The sequence below is a fragment of the Simochromis diagramma genome, unplaced genomic scaffold (assembly GCF_900408965.1).
Source record: "Simochromis diagramma unplaced genomic scaffold, fSimDia1.1 OVJJ01000822.1, whole genome shotgun sequence".
NCBI lineage: Eukaryota > Metazoa > Chordata > Actinopteri > Cichliformes > Cichlidae > Simochromis > Simochromis diagramma.
The window spans coordinates 5,614,906-5,639,164 of NW_024387520.1; the positions used below are offsets into that span (position 1 = coordinate 5,614,906).

At 40.8% G+C, this 24,259-nt stretch overlaps 1 protein-coding gene across 9 annotated transcripts; it reads right to left on the reverse strand.

Moving 5' to 3' along the window:
• Window positions 1-224: 224 nt before the first annotated feature.
• Window positions 225-23,985, reverse strand: LOC120725984 (AP2-associated protein kinase 1-like). Of its 9 annotated transcripts, none has more exons than XM_040019156.1 (20): window positions 23,180-23,985; window positions 19,842-19,960; window positions 19,195-19,303; window positions 18,527-18,669; window positions 18,243-18,364; window positions 18,058-18,139; window positions 17,837-17,969; window positions 17,621-17,724; window positions 17,212-17,291; window positions 16,952-17,115; window positions 16,190-16,356; window positions 13,400-13,621; window positions 12,150-12,337; window positions 11,669-11,862; window positions 11,510-11,578; window positions 8,872-8,976; window positions 8,568-8,669; window positions 7,274-7,432; window positions 6,802-6,891; window positions 225-2,767 (listed from the first exon to the last, which is right to left on the reverse strand). In XM_040019156.1, the coding sequence occupies exons 1-20, from the start codon at window positions 23,337-23,339 to the stop codon at window positions 1,914-1,916; spliced, it is 3,366 nt and encodes a 1,121-aa protein (XP_039875090.1). In that variant the 5' UTR covers window positions 23,340-23,985; the 3' UTR covers window positions 225-1,913. The 9 variants fall into 9 exon arrangements, with proteins under 9 accessions (XP_039875090.1, XP_039875095.1, XP_039875093.1 ...); XM_040019164.1 differs by having other exon boundaries at window positions 2,652-6,273; XM_040019161.1 differs by lacking the exon at window positions 13,400-13,621.
• Window positions 23,986-24,259: the final 274 nt, after the last annotated feature.

Consider the following 24,259-nt stretch of genomic DNA (forward strand, 5'->3'; position numbering starts at 1 on the left):
CATTATATAGCAAAACCCAACCCATTAGCCTCCCTTATTATGTTGGTCAAGGTAATGTTTCATTATCCCCGAGGTATATTATTAATAAACTAGAATTATATATATCAAATTTAAGAGGTACAAAAGATAACACTTAACTCGTGGTGGACCAACTTCATCATGAACTGAATGTTTTGACGATCATTTAAAAAACAAAAACCACAAAAAAACCCACATGCACACAATTTTGATTTACATTCATTTAATAGTATCTCATGACAGTTTTCAAAGGCAGGCTGTGCAGCATAAGAAGTATTTTGAGTGCTTTCCTGTCCAACAGTGTTATCAACTGTTACTCCAAATGTTTCTTACACAACAGCGGTCACCCCCCCCCCCCCCCCCAAACAAACAAACAAAATAAACAAAAACAAACTTACAGCTGTGTTACAAACAAAACACATTCTTCAAGAACCGTGACACTCTGTCAGTGATTATGTGCAATCGTCTTGTTTACAACTGGGGTGAGAAAAGTAAACATTTATATCAAAATACCGAACACTTCGAAATAAAAGATTTTACATTGCAAAGGAGAAAAACATAATTTAAGCTTTGGGTTGAGAGAGGCTGGATCCCTTTTGGGAACCAAATAGGTCTTCCATGATTCTATAAAGAACAAAGACAATTAAATACGTCTGAATGGCAACGGAAACAAATCCAACAGGAATGTCATCAATCAGACACCATTTATTTCACTTGGACAACACTACATTTACCCTGACTGGAACTGCGAAGCATAAGTGCCGTAGACAGTTGTAATATTTATTTATTTATTTTGAAGCTGCAGTCAAAAGTTTTCACTTCAGTTGTTCATAAATGTGTCACAGTTAGGATACAGAAGTCGACAACAAAGACGCATTCCTGTGCTCGATGACAATCTTGTGCGTGCGTGTGCAGCAGACAGCAAGAGGAAGTTGTACATGATTGTACACAGGTATTTGGTGCTGAACACGAGTACAGTAAGATATGTGAATGCAGCAGTGTCTTTATTTTCATTTAAGGAGGGCACGAAGGCAAACGTGATGAATGCTGCTGATGTTCTGATGTGGTTCTGAGGTGCAGCAAGGGTGTTAAGGCTTTGGAGATGTCATATTGTACAGTGAGGACAAACAACGGGAATAGTCTTCATTTATTCAACATAAGAATTACCATAATAAATGTTATATGACTAACATTTACTTATAGTTCGTACATGATGTGGAACAAACTGTTTTTGTATGACATGATTGTGACCGCAAACGTAACGCACACGTTTAATTTACACTTTGCATCAACATCCAGCATCTCCTTTATGAACTTCGAAGCATAAAAGACAAAAAGTAACTGTAAATGTTTAACTGTAAGGCATTTGCACATTTCTAGTTTAATGAAATATTCCTAGGCTGCGTCTTCCCGTCTTTCAAGCTTCTATGAAGTTACGGTCACGTCATTCAAGCTGACTACTAAAATAAAGGAATGAGGCATTTTCAGATCAATGAAGCTCAAACTGTCCAGGAAATTTAACCGCCACGGCTGCAGACAGTCTATGACCTCCCTCACTGTGTGTGATATTTCAGCGCCGACGCACACTAAAAGAAAAAACAAAACTGAGGTAGGCGAGAAAACAATCAAATGCTTGACCATAATGTAGTCATTGTGTAAATAAGAACAAGAAGGAAAACGTGAAAGGCAGAGGGAAACAAAACAGTGTGAATGTGGGACTGATGTCAGTTTACTCAAAGTAAAGATGACCTTGCACTATTTGAGTTGGTTAAGAATGAGATCCATGCAGGCCTGCAGTCCCGCTGCAGCGCTGGTGACAGCATGCGGTACGCCTGTTACACTTTGCATATTTCGGTAGGCGCGGATTCCCACTGCCCTGACCTGTGAGTGTGCGTTCAGGGCTTTTCTTGCGGTGCCTTGAGGTGAAAGGGTGCAGAGACAAATGGGTCTACAGCGCTCACGTCTGAGGTCCACGAGTGCAGAGGTCCAGCGGGGACAGATGCTACAGCAGCCTGCTTGCTCTCGTTAGACGCCGCTCTGTGAACTGCTGCTGGCTGCTGGGGCACAGGTCCTTCAAAGTGTCGGGAGTATTTGGCCAGAGCTTGAGGACGGAAAGGTTGCTGGGCAACCTGTTCTAAGACTCCTTGATCAGAGGTTACAGCGTGAGCTCCAGCTGCGTGGGGGTACGAGGTCTTCGGCTGTGCTCCTTTGGGCTCCTTTCTTTTTCCGAATGGAGCCTGAGAGAAAACGTCGAGCTGCTGCTGCTGCTGAGCCGCGAGGGGACCACGTGGAAATGGAGCGTTGGCGAATACGTCACTTGTGTCTTCTTGCGCAATTAGAAAGGGGGCTTTGGAGAAGATATCTGCAGCGCCCTCCATCTCCTTTGCTGCCTCGTGTACATGCTGGAAGTGATTCTGGGCAAAGGTATTTGGAGCAGGTTGATCGAAGGTTGTAGCTGATTGTGCTGCTGCTGTGCCGGAGTGCAGAGATGGATGGAGAGCTAACTGAGGCCCTTGGTCTTCTTCATCCTCAGAGTCCTGCAGCAGAGGTCTAGAACCGCTGCAGTCATGGGGGGCTATGTGACTCTCAATGCCTTCACCGTCCTCTTGCTCGTCCTTGTGTGCTTCTTTTTCTTCGTCTTCATCGCTGGAGTGCACACAGCCCTCATTCTGTGGAGAATCTGCTCCTACAGCTTCAGCCTCTTGTCCCTCCTCAAGCACAGAGTAGCCATTACTCTCCCCTTGGAGATCTGTTCAAGCAAGCAAAGATAGAGGGGAAAACAAATTGGAGGTAAACAAAAATGTTAGAATACAAATGAGAAGAAACTGCCATCTGTGGTCCAAGCTGCCCATTTATCTACCAGATCCATCTCGCATAACCGATGGACTTTAAAATCTGTAAGTCACTGATTTTCGAGGATGACTAAACAATGAGAACCCATCACAAGACTACAACAATTCTACTCCGAACAGGTCACAGTCACAACACTACCAGTTCTACTAGTACGTCACCACATTAACCTTGTTTCCACAATTCTCAACTCAACCTTCACAAGTAACGCCCAGTGTTACAGGAAAACAGTGGCAGCAGTTTTGCTTTAGGTTAAAACTGAGTCAGTTGAGGAGGAGGGAGCATGAGAAAGATCTGTGGAAACAAGGGGAAAGAGCCTTCACAGCAAAAGTGAAAAATAGTTAGCGACAGACAGACTGCACAGAAGACAGATCAGTCTTACCTCAGCAGTGTTGACAGCAGTTGTTAACGTGCAGCTCAGGGGGAAAGGTTAGTTGAAGCAATTAAAGGAAAAGACCAGCTCTTTTGGCTCTTGTTTTGTTTTACTTCTGCACTTGTGTTTTAAACCATCCACGCCCTTTCCGTATGACTTAAGTGTGAATATGACACAGTTTGGAGCTGACAAAAATATCCCACAGTGTGACAGCTCACTTAAGTGTGTAGAAAAACAGCTTCTCATCTCTCACAATACAGCTCATAGTCTGTACAGTCAACTTGAGATATTACCTGATTAACAGACACACAATTTAGGAAGGCAAATTAGAAAAAGTGTGAGGAGGAATAAAGTTTTTAGGTTTCTGAAAACTTGTCTGATCACAACAACCACTCTATTTATGAATATTACACCAGGTGATATGAATAGGATTCATGACAATACCCCATTAGCCTTTTATGGCTAAGAGAACGCCAAGGGAACGACGAGTCTGATGATCTCCATCAGTGATACTTCATTAACACTTTGATGATTATAGATAGTCTGTTTGCATTTCAACCCAAAGAGCACAGCAACACACGTAAAAGTCTGCAACCAGTGGCAGAGTGCTGCAGGATGCAGAATTATAGTGGACTGCAAAAATATGAACCGCAATATTAAATGGAAAGAAAATGGGATGTAGACATTTAAAGTGGTTAAGATCAGATGTAATACAACTCACAGCTGACACACAAGCCTTTCTTATGATTATTTAATGAACTATAGGAGACAGAGGTGAAAGGTATCCCAGTGTTATCAGGAAGTTAGTTCCGTCATTAGCTCTGTTAAATAAAATCTATTCAGGCATATACAGTAACTTACATGTACCAGTACTAGTGTATAACCTAACAGCTGCAATGGAGAGCAACACATACTATCCAGTCAAGCGATTCAAAAGCACTTAGTCTCATGTTTGTTTGGTGACTAAACCGTGAGCACTAGATAAATGTTTGACAAGAACTAAGAGAGAAGACAGAAGGACAGAGTCAACAGTTTTGCACTCTTAAATAAAGCCTCATACACAAATATGTTTTATCTATACATCCTTATACAATTTTTACATATTTTATAATGGTCCTCAGTTAATACATTCTTTCTAAAGCACTATCAATAATAGTCACTTTTAATCATAACATGATAAAATGTTACACACTAAAATCTACCTTTACCAATGCTGACAAGTGCAAAAAAAAAAAAAAGAAAGAAAAAGAAAAGTGTTACTTTATGTATATTTACATTTCTCTTTCATCTGGACAGACTGTCACAACTGACTTTATGGTATATGGTAACAAAGGATTGGCCAGAGAAGATTGAGAGGATGTCAGTGGGAGAGGGAGGAAGGATATTTTCATGTAAAGTTCCTTCATTAACATAATACCTACACAAAATAATGACATTTACGTCACACTTCCCTCTCTGTGACGGTGGTATTCTGCTAAAAATCTGCTCATTTATACTGACCCTGAGAGCGGACCAACACAGAGGAAAAACAGCATGATAATAGAGTCTTGTTTAGCTTTGGCATCAGAACAGGTCAAATACCTTCATTCCCTTTTACTTCTGCTGTGCTTACCTCAACGATGGGTCACAGGTATGAGAATGAGCTGACATTAGTGGTGTTGTAGATAATGCTGACAATGGTGGGAAGCTGTGCTGTGGCAATGGAGCCGAACTCACCAGCTGTATTAATACTGACCTCAGCAGTTTCAGGAAATGATTACAACTGACAGATTTACAGGTGTAGCATTAGAATACGCTAGACACGCCGCTTAACATCCAGAAAGAGGGGACAGTATACAGGTATGCTCAAGCCTGTGAAGCCACTTGGTCGGTTTACACCAGTGATTCCCAAAGTGTGGGCCACAAAGGTACTACAGGTGCCTGCAGTAATAACAGAAATTACGCTCAAGTATGTACAAGTATGTACATATTTAAATGTATTTATTTATATAAAAGTGAATTAACACAGGTGATCGGAGGTGGGGAGTTTGTGAAGTTTTTCATCACTCTGATCTAAATTTACGCTCTTGTTTTGAAGTCTGAGTCCCAGTGGCAGGTGGCCATGACACTTTGCATGTGATTGGGCAGCGTTAGCAATTTATAGCAAACAGCCTGTGTTGTTTATGCTTTTTTAAATAGAAATGTCAAGAAAAAACACACCACCCTCTCGTGTTTTGATTAGAGTGAAGATTTAAGACTGGGTGGGGCCCGTGGGATTGGGCTGCAGCACTCTTGACTTTGGGAATAGCTGGTTTAGACAAAGATCTATAAAGGAATCATGGCACATGATGGCTTGAACAGATTTGACTTTCCATGACTATGCGCACTCCAACAGTGTGAGAAATCTTTAAAACCTATCCAAAACTGACACTTCTTCTTTTATATGTAAACTGGTTCAATCCGAACAGAAGCGCAGCTCCAGGTTGCATCTTTGTTTGGTCAGTAGTTCAAAGCTCTCATAGGAAAGTGCATCAAATTATCTACAGCATTCTACAGTCTTTAGTCAGACCCCTGACACATATAACCATGCTTAACATGTGCATACGATGATGGTCGACCATGGCCGTGCACTCTGTGAAGGATGTTAATGGGAGTAAGAAGAAAGCATGAGGAAGACCATGGTGTAGCCAAGACAGAAGCGGACGATATGCTCAGGCATTAATGAAAAGATTTTTACCAGTGTGGGAATGTCAGTGGCTAGCAGAGACATATGAAACCAGCTATCAGGCAACTAGAGATGGAGTTGAGGCCAAGGAGGCACATAAAGAGAATACTGGCTCCTCTTGGTTCATAAGGTGCTACATTAAGTGTCTCTGCGTGCCCATCTCTACCCCCCCAACCCTCCCCATATCCCTTTGTTAGGATTGCACACTGCCCCTTCGACCTCTCCCACCCCCTCTAGAGGTCGATGAGCTGATCCACCAGCAGAAGGGAGCGAGCCAAGTTGGGGATGCTGGACTCTGAACTGCCACTGTTGGTGCGCGAGTGACCACCTGGAACATGCCAGAAAGAAAGAGAGATAGAGACAGAGATGGGCATGGAGGAGCCGAGGGAGAGTGTGAAAGACAAGCAAAAGAATAAGTCATTTTAACAGGGATTGCATGAAGAAATTAAAGAGTGGGAAGATGACCAGGATGAGGGGAGAGAGATGCATGAATAGGGGGTAGAAAGAGAAACAAGCAGAGAGTGAGCTGGGATAACTTTTATACAGCTGCATCATTACAGGGGGAGGGGGGAGTTAGGGAAAGCCATACTAACATGGGGAGACTTTCAAGATAAACTAAAAAGAGCCAAAACACCTGCAAGATGGCGAAGCACTGGGAGTTAAAAGATGACTAATGTGAGAGCTCGATGAGATAAGAAAAAAGCCACCCATACAAGACTTCTCACATCAGAAATCCCAGGAACAAGCTAATGGTGACTAAACTGGGAGGGGGGGGGGCTAGCTCATTCATCTTTGTGGCTCACAGTCTGGGTTTCAGCAGGTGTGAGTGCTCATCTCAGAATTAGGTTAGCCTTACCTTGATTTGAGTTTTTGGAGATGAGCACTGGAATAGGATCAAACTCGTCGTCATTGCCCTTCTCCCCACACGACATGAGGAAAGCAGAGTCTGTGGTGAAGGAAGAGGAAGTGAAGTAACGATGGAAGCGGGAAGAGGTTAACTCGGCCAATGAAAAGAGCAGGAAATAAAAAAAGAAGGAGAAGGAGAAGAAAAGAAAGGAGGATGCGAGTAGATTATAAACGGAAGCAGCCAGGGCAGTCAAAGTTTTTAAAAGCCATTCAGTTTTACATGGCTTTTAGCATCTTCTACAAATGAGTCAAGGGTCTGGCGAGGCTGTCATTTAGTGTCCAATTCAATTTCCACTTTTGCTTTTTACTGTTTCAACAGGCCTTTCTATTGTGATCAGGGGTCTGCAATTGTGTTGCCACAAACACTGAAACCCCGAAACCCCGCCCCCCCACACACGCACGCGGAAAATAAAAGGTCTTACCAGAAGCAGTCTGACCAGCTGGCAGCTCCTCCAGGCAGGATCCAGCGCCAGGAGGAGCAGAGGAGCAAGAAGAAGGGAGAACAGAAACAGATGGGTTTCCATGACAGGTATGAGATAACAGATCACAACCCAGCAGAGAATCCTCCCCAGTGAGAGAATCTGAGACAGCGGCCAGAGAAAGAAAGGGTATGAGAAAGTAAGACTGTTAGTGCAAGGAGCAGAAAAAGATGCATTGTATTACTATAATAGCTTATATGTGCAAGTATAAAGAGTTTAAAAGCTACGTTAGCTTCATTTAATAACAAACAATAAAAAGAGGCGTCTCTTTTTCAATGATTGAGCACAATTTTTATTTCTATAGCACTTTTCAAGATAAACGTGGCAAAGTGGGTCACAGAAAAATGCAAGCAGATCTCACTGAATAGACCACTTAACACCCTAAAGCTTAAGCAGGTTATGGTCCATATAACTGAACCATCCTAAAGCAACTGTTCTAGTTATAGACCAAAATGATTGTGATCTGGAACTAGGGCTGTGCGATATGACCAAAATCTCATATCCTGATATAAGAATTCTATCGTCCTGATAACGATATAAATCACAAAAATGTAACATTTTCTGTCAATTCTGTGAATCTCGGGCAGCTCGTCTTGCGGGAAGTGTTTCCAGCTGCGCGTCATGTAGCTGGAGTCGAGTGTTTTAACCGATGCATGAAACTACACATTTTTAGACATAAGTTGTAACGGCCGCCGTTTTCTTTGTGCGTATTTATTACACGGCGTGCTGCGGGGAAAAGCCTGTTCTAACGTTTGATGCTAAGGTTTATTTTTTAGCACCTGGCGGCTCTTTTTTAAATTCTCATCCGTAAATAATCTGCTCTTTCACGTGATTCAGTTTATTTTGAAAAGTCTCAACAGGATCTTGAGCTTTATTGTGAAAGGTTTATGTGGAACATAAACAAGCGGACACGCGATGCTGTTACCGTCGTTGTTGCTAACCAACGCATAAAAGCAGGCGCTTGTCCGTCTTTAGTGTGGTCATATAAAATATAAGAGAAAGAGAGAACTTTAAGAAATTAATATAGCCACTACAAGGACCATCAAAACGATGAAAAATATTGCCGTAAACAGTTTATTTTGTGACACGAACAACCCTATCTGGAACGCCAGCAAATGTTTGAGTTAATATAAATCAATAAAACTACATCTTAGGATTGTCGCAGAACCTGAACTTAGTTAACCTTGGGTAAAACAGTGATCGGAAAAAGTGCTATTCTGAGGTCCAGGATGCTAACCTGGCACACAGGCAGGAATGAGCTCTGGCTGGCCCAAATGTCTCTGGGGCTGGGGAGCCTCCAAACCAGGAATCAGTGAGTCCACACACACCTCTGCCTTTACTACATAAACACAACGTAAAACAGTAATACAAAGACGTTATTAGTAGTACAGAAAAGAAAGAAGAACATCTTCTTTGTTCCTTTCCCAGATGATATGCCTGACTTTGTAAGGATGTTAGAGAAAAGAAAGGGAAGGAAGACATATGCAGAGCAAATGAGGAATTTTTGGGGGCAAAGCATGGGACAAGAACATAGCTGGTACCATTTGTGGTGCTCTCTGCAGCAGTATTGAAGGAGTCAGTCAGGGTTAAGAGGTCAGGGAGCAGAAGAGAAGTATCAGGGGACTTCTGTCCCTCAATCAGCTTCTCTGTGAGTGAGCCAGAGAAAGAAGAGGGAGAAGAGAAAGGGACAGATGGCAACAGAGAAAAAGGCAATGAGAGAGGATTTTCCATAGAAATGACAAAGAAGCAGAGAAACTACACTTTGCGATGGTGCATGATGGCAAAAATCAACAAGGACAAATGCATCCATCTGCCTTCATGGTCAGCATTTTTAGAAGCAAGATTCATCCAGCAGACAGTAAGAAAAAAAATTAAGGATATCATGTAAATTTTGAGGTACTTTCACATCAATATAATAAAATTACTGAATCATTTGTTAGTTTATATCAGGGTTGTCAAACATAAGGCCCTGGGGCCAAAAAAAGCCAAGCAAAGACTCCAATCAACTGCCTCTAGAAGATATAAGGAACAGCATAAATGTTTTGACTTTTAAATGTGTTTTAATGAGTTTTGCAGCTTTTCCTACAGATAGAGATCTGAGTCATGACTAGTCATACTATACAAAAGAAATAAATTTTTACTAATTGATTGCAGATTTTAAACATTTTTTATTTATTTGGTCAAAGTGAGCTGTACGTGGCACACAACGTGAAATGAGTTTGACATCCCTGGGTTATAGTTCCTTCCTCAATAGCATTCAGTTGCCAAAAAAAGTTAAATTATGGCAGCAGATCTTTAATGCAGAAAACATTTCTCATGCTCTTTCACACTTTCAAAAACTTCAAGTTAAAGCAACCAATGAAGACCTTTCTTTTTATTTTCCACAACATTTTCAGCTCATTTTTGGAGCAGTGCACAAAAAACAAAACAAAACCCACAGTTGATGTTGTTAAGTTGTCGCTACCAAAACAAATAAGATCTGATTTTACTAAGTACTAAGTGTGCTGCATGCATGAAGTGTATTTCTATTTATTATAGTATAAGTGTATTTCATGCAGTTACTAATTTTTCACTGCAGCCTTATACTCACAGGAAACTGCTATGGGGCAAAGAAAGGGTTGGGGGGGGGGGCATCTAGGACAAGGAATGTGTTGGCTCAGAAAATGGCACAGCAGATGTGACCTTCTGACCCCTTCGCTATAGGAAAGACGCCAACGCTGGTAAAAAGCTTTTCACAAATCCTAAATGTCAAACATTTGATTTTCACAGGGAACAGTGAAAATATGCAGTCTTAAAATGCTACATACAGTATGTTTTACATGCTGTTGCACTCTTGCCACAAGGCTGTTTTCACGTTATCTCAGATGGGATGTTGTGCTTCTTTAGCAAAAGTCAGAGTGTGTTTGCTTGTGTGCATTCTATCTCAGTAAGGGATCCAAAGAGTCAAAGAGATAGCTTAGGCTGGACAGAGAAGATTACCCACACCCTTATTACGTAACGTTTTTATCCTCTCAGTTCAGGCCTTAAACAGTATGTAAACAAAAAAAAAAAAGAAAAAAGGTAAAGAGGCATGAAGCATACACTTTCAGAAGCACTCAAGACTAAACAGAGAAGAAAATAAAAAGCTGGACCGTCATTTCAACAGGAGAGTGCGCTTAGCTTTCTCTTGTTCTTAGCAGCACTGGTAAGCAGGCTCCACTAGTAGTAAAGCAATCCAATTAACAAAGGAGAATTTGTCCTTCGCGTTACCAGGCAACAGAGAAGGAGAAAGCACAGACCTGCAAATGAGATGCGATCTAGCTGTAGCAACACTGTCTATTCATGAACGCTGACAAGAAGCCACTGTGAGGCTGCTCGCTAAGTCAACAAGGTAGAACTGTGTACTAATCCAAACCACAAAAACTGGCACTTGGAAGCTAACCTGTGGATGGTGTGAAAGCCAAGAAACTACCTGAGCAAATACAAAGTCACTCATGAGGTATATTTGCTAAGAGTCCAGGAGAATCAGAGGGATGGCTCGTTGTATTGACCACAATATTATAGAGTGAGAGGCAGTTAAAAGGGTCTGAGAGACAATAGTGCTGACGCTACACTTGTGAGGTGATGGCTATAGATCAATACTGCACAGTGGACTCTAAAAATTGAGACAGCAACATATAGAGCAGCTATAACCTACACAACAGAAATTTTCTAATAAGCAGAATAAGCATAATAATATGCAAGAAAATAGGGATGCTTACTCAAAGTCAGTGCTTGGAATCATCAGTTGAAGATCTGCAGTTTAAAGCTGATACTCTGACTTGACTATTTGCCTGCTTACAACAAGCGCAAGCCTCTAGGGCTGTCCTGGATACTGGCTTTAGTAGTATCAACAGCTAATACTTGAATATTTCAATATTAATTGCGGGCGGTTTTCCTACAATGGATGCATATAGATGTAACAATAAAAAAAAAAAAACAATCACCATGCAAATAAGATTAAGATGATGGCTGCGCTGTGATTTCTGATGGTTATAAACTGTTTTCTTTTAATAGAAGTACACAAGCCCACAGACAAATCCTTATGATAGATTAACATTATACGCATATACTCAATCACTGAGACAAATCCAGCTGGTTCAGAAGCATCCTTTACAAAGCTGTCAGAGGCATACTGAGAAAAGCTAAACAAAGACTTACCTGGAAAGGCATTGAGGCTGGGAATGAGATTTTCATTGGATCCCACAGCTTTCTCTTCAGCTGCAGCAGCTGTGCACAAGCCAAAGGAGGAGAAAAAACAAACAGGTTTTAGATCATGGAATGATTCACTAATGCTGTGTGTGAACAAACTGAACTTACTCTCAGCTAGCTTTGCAAAGTCTTTGTTAAGAAGCTCCTCTGCTGTTAGCTTAGAGAAGTTATCGTCGCCAAAAGGATTCCAGGCGGGCTGAGTGTGGGGGACAGTGAGTGCTGAGGAGGCGTCCCCGTCACCTGGATGGTATACACTCTGTTGGGACGAGCAGGGGGACCCAGAAGGAGTAGTGCTTGCTGATCTGCAGTACAAAGATAAATATAAAAGACAGTAGGAGCACACAGTGAAACTACACAAAGGATGTTAAGTCAATGCACACTGGCCTCCTGATGTATGCGGTAGTAAGGAGAGAGAATGAACAGTTATTTAAGGACTGAAGTGAGATATTCTCGGGGATCTAAAAGAGTTATTTGTCCTCTTTCTGGGTGCTGTGATATGAATAGACCGTCTATTGCACGTCGATCTTCACTCAGTGTCATGAAAGAACAGTTCATCCTCAGATCACTGAGGGGAGTTCATTCTGCTCACTTGGACTTGTTGAGGCTGGCTTCAGCTGCGGCTGCCTGAAGTAGCTGGGTCGACTTGCTAACGGGGACCCCAAACACGGCACTGTGGGTGACATCACTAAGGATACGTCTGTGGCCACTCTTGGTGGCCGTCTTTGGCGAGGAGGGGGGTGTCAGGGAGCCAACTTTGTGGATCCCTCTGCCAGTCGTCTGCAATGAGAAAAAAAATGATGCAGAGGGGTGAAAATGTGTTCGTAACTAAAACCTTTTCTCTATGGTACTGTGCAAAAGTCTAGAGTCTTTTCTTTATATTTTTCTAGAAAAATAGAAGTTCCTGTGGTCTATAGAAACACGTGCAAACATACACGGAAAAAAATTATATAGAAGCACAAACAGAGTTTGTACAATTCTAAACAGCTTGAAAGTCAATATTTGGTATGACCACCTTTATTCTTCAACACAGCCTGAACTCTGCTAGATAAGCTTTCTTGTAATTTCTGGTCTTTAGAAGTATTTCTCCAGTTTCTTGAAGGACAATTAAAGCTCTTCATTTTTCAAAGAGTCAGCTCAAAAACAAATGGTATGTTTTTGCAATAGGCTACTGTAACAAAGTGCCTAAAGATACAATTTAAAATTGGTTCTGCTCATAAAAGCCAAGCTGTCTTAAGTGTAGATACAACACTGGTTCATCTATTGAGTTAGCTGCCTTTTCTATGTTTGAACAATTCAAAAGGTCAGTATTCCTCTGAAATGGTCAGATACAAGTACTGGACTAAAAATGAGTGAAAAAGGCCAAAGTCCAAAGAAAAACTTTAAAAGTCCTTCATAAAGTCTGGAGAACTATTGCTCAGGACCACTTAAAAATTACATGCATGTCTGGCTGCTTGGAAGCAAAACATAAAGAAAAAACTGAAGACTTTTGCACAGTTCAGTATTAAAAAAAAAAGAAATAAATGAACCAGATACAAACATTAGAACAAGTAAGAGCAACTGGAAAAGAAAATTGATCAAAGAGATTGAAGATTGCTCCAAACTACAACTCTATGAAAACAGGAAACATTTACAGGAGAGGAAAACATGAAACAGTCTGACAGAAACTCATGAAAATCCTATACATTATACATTCAGTAAAAATGGAATGAGATTTTTCGAATATTTTGCCACCGAGAAGAGAAAAAAGTGAGCAAAAGTCTGGATGTGATTCGTTAGAGACGAGCCAATAATCAGCCCCGACCCAAAGAGTAGCAGACAGCAGCAGGAGTAGGACGTTACCACAAACTCTGGACCACGAGCTGCAGGGCCAACAACTGCGGACTCGGGGATGGGTGTGAGATGGGCAGCTGCAGTTTCAAGGACTAAATGCTGCTGCTGTTGGTGTTGATGCTGCAGGGTAACAACTTGAGGAACAGGTTTATATTGCAGCAGACTGGATGCTTGTGATGATGTTTGTTGTTGCTGAAGCTGGTGGTGGTAGAGGTTCTGTACCAGGTGATGCTACACAGGAACACCACACAGCTGACCGTGAGCAAGGTAAACTGTGGCCCAACTGAAATATTTTCTGTTATGTATTGCAAAACTAAACCAGATTAATTTTTTCTGTTCTGCTTCACCAGCAAACAACATGAACGCACAGAAGAAAACCTACAACAAACCTATAAAAATATGGAAATATCTGTTGCAGCTAATAATAAAGTGGGAATCTCAAAGGGTTTGTTTGAACAAATGTCTGTTAAATTGACATTTATTGATAAATTCCCATTCTGTTACCTCATTTAACAGTTTTCTGAGGAATGATTCCTAATAAGTAAATATGTAATTTTGCAGTACAAATGCAACGAGTTTGTCTGTGAGCTTAGCAGTTCACACTATCATTCCTCAAGAATGTGTCAACGAAACACGTCAACAGGCGTGTACTAAGAAAGAAAGTTCTGCATAGCCAAGATTTTCTTTTCCTGTTAGCTGGCTTGATGAAACCTAACAATTCAGTCTGAGACAACAGGTATGATGGTGGTGGTTATTAACTTTCTTTGTTAACCTAGGCTTGCTTCAGGTGCCAAGAGGGCAGCTGACATGTCATTTGATACTTCCTCCACACAAAACAAATGACTTAGCTCCACCTACTCTGATTAGAAACATTATCAGAGGAACAGGTAGTAGAGATCTAGAAAAAGAATTAAAATACACCTCCTATTGCTGCAAATAAGACAAGCGAGCAGTGATGGCAGAAAATCATCAATCGAAAGCTCTCCTAGCACTAAAATAAAGTGAGGTGTATCAAAAAGAATCATCTGATTTCAAAAAGCTATCATTTTAAAGTGACAGTAATCGAAATAATGGACATAGAAGCTTGTGGTAAATTTTTAAAGTACATGGCTGAATATTAAGTTTTACAAACAAGACAATGTTAACAAGTTCTCAATGTGTCCCCCTCCAGACACACAACATGTCTCCACAATACTCAAACTTGCCACTGCTGCTGTTATGCTACCGACCAGCAACCACGTGACACTCACGAATCTCCTATTTCTAATAATAGGCATTTCCACTGTTACTGGAGAATGGGGAATAAAACCACTTTAAAATCAGACGATTCTTTTTGACACACGCTGTATAAATGCTGTTTATTTCCAACTGCACATTAGGGTTTCGAAACTTGAAGTTTTACCAAAATTCAGACCAAAATTAAACCAAAACTCTGAAGATAACCTGTGCAGGAATAGGTTGTGTGTTCAGCATCAGTTACTATGGTGATCTAGTCAGGCAAAAGGAGAGACACTGTCATAACACTGAAAATTTGTTGACAGCAGATCTAGTTAAAATCTTACAAGAATGAATGGAAAAGGAAGCTACAGTGAGCTGGTTAAATAAAGAGCTGCAAACAGCACATTTCCTGCCTCTCAGCCAGGTAACTTCCTCCAATCCTTTCACTGAGGTGTGGTGCTAGCAGTCTCATGCTATGTGCAGCATGAGAATCAAATCACAATGTCTCACAGAATGAATGAAAATTACACTTACTGCCTGTCAACTAATTCTTTATTTTCTCATTGTTATTTCTTTATTCATCTGGGGAAAAGATGGCATCCATAAGTGTTTTATTTGGGAAGTACAGTTGCTGCTGGCCCTGGTTCTTCCTATCTGTAACATAAGACACACTATTGCAGGATTCCTTAATATCATTCAGCTCCTTCTCAAGATCGGCTCTTGATTGATGCCAGCTTCTATATATTACAGATTTCTACATATTACAGGACTACAGATTGTGACAACAGTCCTCCTCCAGCTCTGGAGATCCATTGCAACATAAAAGCCTGAATGTGGAGCGGGTGGAGAAGCGTTTCATGTTGCACTACGACAAGTTCACAAATCCTAGAGAGCAGGACAAGGACCACCATTGCCAGCTGCAGTGTAAGAAACTAGAAGTGGAGTTCATCTACAGGATGAGGCATTAGATTATATTTATAAAGTATTTGTATAGGACAAACCTATAGGAAGTATGTGACTGTACGCATAAACACCCCTCTCGCACCATGAACACAATCTAATTGGTAAGAAACCAAATCAAACCAGGCCTGAAACCTTTGAGATTACCACCTTAAGACTGGGAGCAGTGTAAATGTGTAGCTTTGGCTTGAAACACACACACACCAGTGATGAACATAATCATGTTGAATTTAAGCTTCACTGAAACTAAACAGAGCTCTTAAAACTGATTTTGAACAAATTAGCAAACAGGGCAGCTCAGCCAAAAAACAATATCACTAAAATCCATAGAAATCAAAATAGTTCATCATGCAAAACACAGACAGCCCACACCTGAAGTTTGTATTTTCAAGTGTGTCTCATTATCAAGCCCAAACCCTTTGCGTGGTATCACACTCTTCTTGTTATTGCTTGCACAGTGAATATGCATTTTATGAAAAATCCCTGATGCTGTTAATTCTTTGAAAACAAAGGCATTAAAATGTCTCACCACGCGTGCACAGCATTATTCAATGTCATCCATGAAACAGCACAAATTGCAGCTAATCACCATTTCCATTCTTGCTCTAACAGTCTTCCTACCTGCTGAGTGCTCTGTGGGCTTAAGAAGGCAGAGGCTTGCTGCTGCTGCTGCTTCATAAGCAGCTGCTGATGCTGAGATGTAGCCTGCGGCTGCATGTTAGCAGACGGAGCCTGTTGAGCAGGTTGGACAGCAGCTGAAGCTGGAGGAGGGACACTGATACCGACACCTGTAAGGGAAGTTAATACGATATATGAGAAAATTATAAAAGTATTCTTGATCATCAAATACGACACAGATTCTTTTTGTGCAGATTCTTACATGAACCAGCTGTCATCCACACAAACATTGTTGTGCAAGTGAGTGAGAAAATCTTAAATCACCTCACTCTCGAGTTATTGGATTCACAAACTTGGGTATATACGCCGCCCGCCCCCACAGTGGGGTGACAACAACACCCCATCAGCCTTTTTATGGCTGAGGGGCAAAAACTAATTGGACCGATACCAATCAAAAGAATGACTTTGAACAACACATAAATAAATGTGAGGGTGAATCATGCCACCATCTATTCTGTCTCTGCAAGTTGACCAGAAGGGACTTTAAATAAAAACTAAAAGCCTTTAAAGAGCAGACTAAACCAATAGGAACACAGCATATAAACAGATTTTATAGTGAAATTCTTGAGGGATTCATGAACCAAAAGTAATTCAACATAAATAGTGTTATTAGCAGGGTAACAGTCATCATAAATCCAGGCTTTGATCACAATGGTTTTAACCCTGACATATAGAGAGAATCATAGTTTAAACAGCTCCTTGTACCTATAGCCTGGGGTGCCCCAGTAGCCACACCAGGCCTCTTGCGTGGGGTGAGTGCTGGCTGGATGGGAAGAATGCCTGATATGGGCTGGGGCTGAGCCTGGCCAGCTTTGGGCCGCTGTCGAGGTGCAATTGAGGTTTCCGTTGTAGGAACTGGGTCTGTGAGCCTGATGGAAGAAGAAGAAAACTCTGCAGAGTAACGCAAAGTTTCTTATGACAATAATATTAATAAAAATAACACACACGCTTTGCTTGTCACTCACCTGGCTTTGTTTTGACTCTTTTTGGCCACTGCTTCACTCGCTTTGATAGGCTCAGGAAGTTTTGCAGGAATAGGAGAATTCTGCAGGAGAGAAAAGATTTATCAAAAATGATCAAATCTTTTCACATTTTTGATTAGTATTTTCCATAAATGTATAATTGTTTTGTGCTTTGTTATTACTAAGAGCCTAGTGACAAAATCTGTACTGTCATTAATATCACTGTGTCCTAGATAGATGTTTCTAGCTAGCTAGGAAAGTTTCCTCCTGTTTCCTAGAGGAAACTCAAACTCCAGCACACGAGATGTAAAATCAAAGACATGTAGTAACAAAAAGAAAATCTAAGTAACTGCTGAGCACACACATATTTTCATCTAATACTCCCACTATTGCTCTCGCCGTGATGACTCACATGTAGATTTGGGACGGGACACTCTCGTCGAGCCAGTTTAAAGGCAAAGTAGGATACTTGGTAAATGTCTGGCCTCTTTTCAGGATCAGGTTCCAGCATGTATCCTGAGACACAAAAAATATTCTGAGTTAATTTGCATTTAAATTTAACTGCACCTAGACTACACATATTCAGAAAGCAGAACGGTCGCATGATCTAAGCAAATAGAGTACTTACTAATAAGACAGTGCATTTCATGTGAGTAGCGGGAGTTGTCTGGGATGGTGAAACTGCCATCACAGATAGCCACTTGGCTCTCGCCGAATGGAAGGGTGAAGTAGCACAGCTTATAGAGAAGACAACCCAAGGCCTGTGCAGACAAGGAAATGAACACATATAAAAACATATACTCTGTATGACGTCATAGTAGTTAGATAATATTTTTAAGTTAGCCTCACCCAAATGTCTGCTTTTGTTGTGATGACATTTCCCCCATAGAGGTTGACCATCTCTGGAGCACGGTATGACAGCGTAGTATACCTGCAGTAGCAGTAATGTATGAGAACAGACCAATGAGCTTCTGAAATATAGGGAGAAAAAAGGGTAGATGGTGCATCAAGAGGAAAAAAACCCAACAACTAACTTTTTGATTTCATCCTCTAAAACTGCCACCCCTTCTGTCTGTGGATTTTGGAAGTGGTTGGTGGCACTTCCAAAGTCACAGAGCACATAGTGTCCCCGGTCATGAAGAAGAATATTTTCCACCTATGTGTGGAAGACAAGATAAGACTTGTGAGATGTGATGTACAGTGAAACAAACGCAAAAACCAAACAAACAAAAAATATTCCAAATTACTAGTGCGATAATTCATTAGCTAGATCTGTGCTGTCAGTAGTATTCGCATACAGAAAATGTATTAGGCTTGCCTTGAGATCTCGATGGATGATTGGAGTCTTGCACTGATGTAGACGAGCGACTGCCTCGCACGTGTCACAAAAGATCTGTAACACCTCAGCTTCAGTGAAGCCCGTCTGTAGCCGCTGGTTCATTAGGTTCACCACCTGGCCACCTAAATGAAAAAAAAATAGTCAATAAAAATACAAATTCCTTTTTTTTATGTTATTATTTAAAGTTTCTAGGTAATATTTAAGGCTCAAATATAAGTTTACTCTGATACCAACACATCTAAAATAAATGACAAAAACATACATTAATCTTTATCATTCACATGACACTTCAAAGCGGTCAGCTTTTACATAAGAGAAAAAAGTAAAGAGGGCATCATGAATGTATTGCTTTAACACATTAACATTGCTGTTTATAGCATAACAAAATTAATACATTTTTGACACTACACAATTTAAAAACCCTAACGATGCTCACAACTGCACAGGCATGTTAACATTTTATCTTTCTACAAATGACACAGCTAAGTTAAGCACCGAGTAAAACACAAGTTCTATTGACCACGACAGCTATCAGCTGAACATTTGCCTTTGGAAAAAAAGAAAAGAAAGGATGCTGTAAGAGCCGAGGGTAATGGAGCTTTGAATTCAGAGATAGAAAGGCATGGGGAGGGGGTTGGGCGATTTACCTCGACAGAAGTCCATTAAGATCAGGACTTCCCACACATCACCAGCTCCGACTGCAGTTATGCTGGAGTCCAGGAAGCCGACTATGTTTTTGTTACCCACCAGATCCCTCTGTGTAAACAAACAGAGAGAGAAACCGGAATGATGAACAACAAGAGAGGCAATTTTCAAATATCATGCAGTCCTAAGAAATTTTATTTGATAGATCAAAAAAATACATCAATGTTTGTAAATTCTCGGTTTAATTTTAACTGCCAAAGGACTTAAAGTAATGGTGATAAAATCATCTGATAAGCATGTCACCAGGGAGTGGCTACAGGAGCTGGTTTGTTTCACTTACAGTTAGGAAACGGACATGCAACTGAGCTTACAAGGCAACATTTTAAACAGAACTTCATGTTCTAAAATGGAACTAATTACAATCCTGAGTGCTGCTTTGTTATCACCACTTGACACAGGTCAAATAGTGTTTTTGCATAACTTTTTTTTTTTTTTTTTTAAATTTTGGGCATTCGAGGTTGATCATATTTGCATTTTCTGTGTCAAATTACTTAACACTAGATAGATTTTTTTGTTTGTTGCTGAGCAGGCTAACAGTAATGCAAATTGCTGAATTTGCTCCAGTCAGCTTTGGGGCAATCACACTCACCATAATTTGTATTTCAAGTTTGCAGATCTTCAAATCGTGTTCGTTGTTGACATACATTCTTTTTAGTGCACATCGTGCACCTTGATGAGTCCTCACCAAAAAGACTATGGCAAAACCTCCTGCAAAGAGAAGAACAGGGAGAATGGACAAATTGAAATGCAGAAATAGAAAAACCACCATAGTTATGTTTCTTGCATTTTTTGCCACCATATACAGTGCAATTCTAAGTGGCACAAACATTGGTGCTAAAACCCAGGGCGTTCTTTCTATGACACAACAGTGCTAAGCATACTGCCTTGCTCAGTCTGCTTTGAGTTTATTTCTCAGGACAGTGACCATCTGTTGACAGTGACTTGATTTTTACTGAGGAAAAAAGACAACCATGGCAGATCAAATAATCATAACCTAAACTACAAGGAACCTGATAAAGTCACAATAAAAATAAAATCTATCAAACATGTGCAACGAATCGTTTTATCCAGTTTAAAGCACTGGTGTCAAACAGCCCTGCAGCAGGGTATAATTCAACCCTGTTGGATGGCCTGGGTTTAGCATAAACACTGTGTGGTGAGTTAGCTGGCTGGCACAATAGTCACAAGACCTTGAAACAAAACTGTGTGAGTAAGCAGCTGTGCCAAAAAGATGCAAGAAGACAAAACTGACACGACATAGGAAGTGAGAGAATATATCATCCCACGTTTAGTCACAATGATGACAGTGACAACCATAGCAACTAAAACCACCAGGAATCATACCACACTAATAAATAAAGCACAAACTGAGTATCTCTCAGCAGATATCTGGATATTTTAGATTCAATTATCATTGTTATTATTATTATTCTACTACTATCAGCATTACTCAATACGAGCTGCATTGTTAAAGACATTCATAGAGTACAGCAAGATTTTTTTAACAGGAAACCACACTAAATATGAAATCATGTGGGCTTCAGTCCTCCATCCTGTGTGGGTCAGCATGAATGAGGAAACTTAGTAATTTTACTGTTGTCAACATGAATTAAATGACTTGAAGTTTCACAATGAAGTGCTAAATTCTCTGCATATAAGAAAAAGGAGCTGGCAGAGCACATTGCTCAGTAATTAGTGTTATGACATGAAAAGCAATTGCTTGGATGAGATATGAAGTTTAATTAAGAGCTGAGGCCTGTATTGAATCAGAATAAAGAGCAGAGGCTAGGCGGGCACGTGTGTGTATAGCCCAGCAGAGCAGAGGCATCTGATCCACTGCTGTCTTGCACAGTCTAATCTGAGATGCCTGTTAGAAATTAGAAGGATTAGCGGCCGTCTTAAGCAACATTTAGCAGTGGTCTACTGTCTCAGGAGACGGGGTGACTAAATAAGTCCAGCTACAAATAGCCACTACTCCTTGACGTAAAATGATTATAACACAGTTGTAAATGCACACAAAAATAAACCTTTGGGCTCTGCAATGAAAAGTGTCACCAATGCTTGTAATGCTCAGTTACAATCTGTCAGTGTAATGGAACTGGCATAATAAGCATCTAGGCTTTGGACTAAGACACAGCACATGCCCTCACAACTACGATGCTGTTTACAAACATATGCACAACACTGCAGTGACAGGGAGAAAAACCAGAGATCGTCTCAAGAGAAGGTGGCATAAACTATCTAATCTGACTTAGAAAAGTTTTTTTCCCACTCTGTTAGAAAATGTGATAATTATGGTATACAAAAAGGGAATGACTCGCACATTAATGACAACAGGATCTGGGGGCACTAATGTTACCAGCAGTAACTCTATACATCAATACAAAACAACACTTCCTGCTGACCGTAAAGGGAGAGAGCTGTGTGTCAGGAAATCCAGAGGTAAGTCAGTAATAAATCACAGATTTACCCAAGACCTAAAGCTAAAAGAAGATAACACTGTTCAAAGCGTGCACCTCCAAAACAAAGTTACAAAAAAAAAAGTTACAAAAGCAGCACAGTGCGCCGCCCTCACTGCTTTAGTCAGCACAGGGTAAAGTGTGTTGCCACAAAGTTCAAGAGTGACAACAAAGGGAGTTGGAGTAAGAGAGGAAAAAATAATTAACTACATGACGCAGCCAGATAACAGTGACTGCAGGCCCAGACTTCAATGAAAAGCATCTGAATAAACAGGTGTATTGCCAGTAGCTGTACTCGAATTACAAAGAGCAGCTCTACTACCAGATCAAAATGCAGTGAAAGGAAAAAATAAATAAATAAATAAAACCTTGCATCTTGGGGAAGCTGTATATATAATTATGGTGATGCCATTTAGTAGGCCTAAGAATTACACACCTGAATTGTGCTTTTCTAAAGTTACTATCTGCAGCAAGGCCAAACTGAGCTCACAGAAACAAAGAAATTCCCTAACATCCCAGTACAGGGCGGGTCTGAAGTTTGCTGTGGAACTCATTCATAAAGCCAGTGTGTGGCCAAACACATGGTTCCCATCTATAGTACTGATAAATTAATCAGACTTTTTTCATCTATTATTTAGTAACAGGCCCTCTTAGCTAACAGAGGACATCAGACTCTCATTGCAAAGACAAATGACCACAGGGAAAAGGTTTACCTCTTTCACAATATCCGTTTAGCCTGTTCTAATGGAAATGACCTTAAAAAGTTGCAATCAGTCCTCACCACTAAGTTAAGGATTTGGATTAACAAATGAACATGCAAGAATATTTTCACCTGGAAAAGTTTGTGTGAAGTTATGTCTGAGTTTCAGCTTACTGTAAGGTCACATTCTATGTGCCAACACATCCTAATCAACAACTTCCAGTTAATTTTAACTTGTGCAGTCTACATCTGCCAGTCCCTCTGTAAATATCCATACAGGTGACTCAGCATGGCGTTGGCCCCTTACAGCACAGCACGAAATCCAGTTTTGCTATGTTCCTCCCAGCCTTCAAGTAAAGAGTGTAGTAATGCAAGGATAATACACACTGAGAGATGTAGAGCCCATCATCTTTACATCTTAAAATTTCAGCCTAGTCTGTCTTCCTCCTAATCTGCCTGTTGTTATTATTATTGTTATTAATAATAATAAACAGATAAGCCAGGTTTGGGCAACCTGGCAGCAAACAGGCATGCAGAGGACTGCCTAAATGTGTAACCTCTAAACCCTGACCAGTAAATATTCATTAACCAATGCCATTTCCACTTAGTAATGTATAGCAAAAATGATAGCTTATCATTGTGTTAGTAACATTACTCTGACTGGGCCAAAAACAAAACAAAAACAGGCCCAATCGTTTAAATGAAGCCGTCCAAATCACAATTAAAGTGTTTGTAGTAATCCACACAAGGGAACGCCACGTAGTTCACCTTCAGCGATTGTTTCCTCCACGGTTACTTGATATCTTCCAATGCTGAAGACTCGTCCGATGAAGCTGCCTCCGCCGCCGGAACCAGCGCCTCCTCCACCGGCTCCAGGACCAGGCCCGGAGCCCCCAAACTCCCGACGGGAATCAAAAAATTTCTTCATTTTCCCTTGACACTGCCCAAAGCAGGACCGAGTCCAAAAATGTATAAATGTCGCGACAACGACAGTAGTTGGACAGAGTCAGTGGCTGAGGTGCTGGCGTCAACGCTTCAACAGCTGAATGAATGCTGCTAGCTGGCTTCAAGCTAAAAGCTAGAGAAACTAGCTGGACCTTAAAATATCCCGAACACTGCTGCCTGATGCTGTTCAGCTAACTCATGGTTTGAACAGCAGGCGGAGTCAAATAATGCAGAGAAGCCGCTTTCCACTCTATACCAAAATCAGTACTAGCTACACAATGAGCCGGACTATGAGCCCGAAAAACCCCGTCAGCTCACCTAGCTAGCTAGTCAGCTAGCTAAGCAGCCAGGTGCCAGCTGTCAGTCAACAGACTAGCAGCCAGGTAGATTCCTGATATCAAGTCCAGGTCGTTACACATCTCGGTCGATATTCTCCCGAGCGAAATGTTAGTCCACTTGCTGCCTTATACCTCTGTATCGTTGAGAAAATGTCAGCTCTTTACTGTTTGTATTCGTGCTGCAGGTTAGAATAAGCCTAGTCAACTAGGTTAACTTAATGACAGAGCTAACACGCTAATGGCAGAAGTCCTCCCCATCTCCCCTGAATCCTGCTGGACTGCTCCTCGTGTGATTGGTCAAATCAACAGCGACTTCCTGTTAGTGCACCCTGCTTGTCCCTGAGCTGTGGACTGTCAACATAAATAAAGTGAGTTTTGTTTTTTCATCAGTTTAATTTACTAATAACAGTAAAATAAAAGGAAACCAATTTAATCTTTAATCTCAAATTTGTGAACAAAGACGAGGAAATATCTACAGAAGGGGATCCCCACAGAATTCATTTGCTATGTGATTTCTGTTCCAAACTTCTGAACATATTAGATATAAAGGTGAAAGATATGGAGC

Coding starts and splice junctions, on each gene's coding strand:
- LOC120725984 (XM_040019156.1), bottom strand. CDS start 23,339: ATGAAGAAATTTTTTGATTCCCGTCGGGAGTTTGGGGGCTCCGGGCCT. Junction 17,292..17,620: donor GTCCCGTCCCAAATCTACAT/GTGAGTCATCAC, acceptor TCTCTCCTGCAG/AATTCTCCTATTCCTGCAAA. Junction 8,670..8,871: donor TGCAGAGAGCACCACAAATG/GTACCAGCTATG, acceptor GTGTTTATGTAG/TAAAGGCAGAGGTGTGTGTG.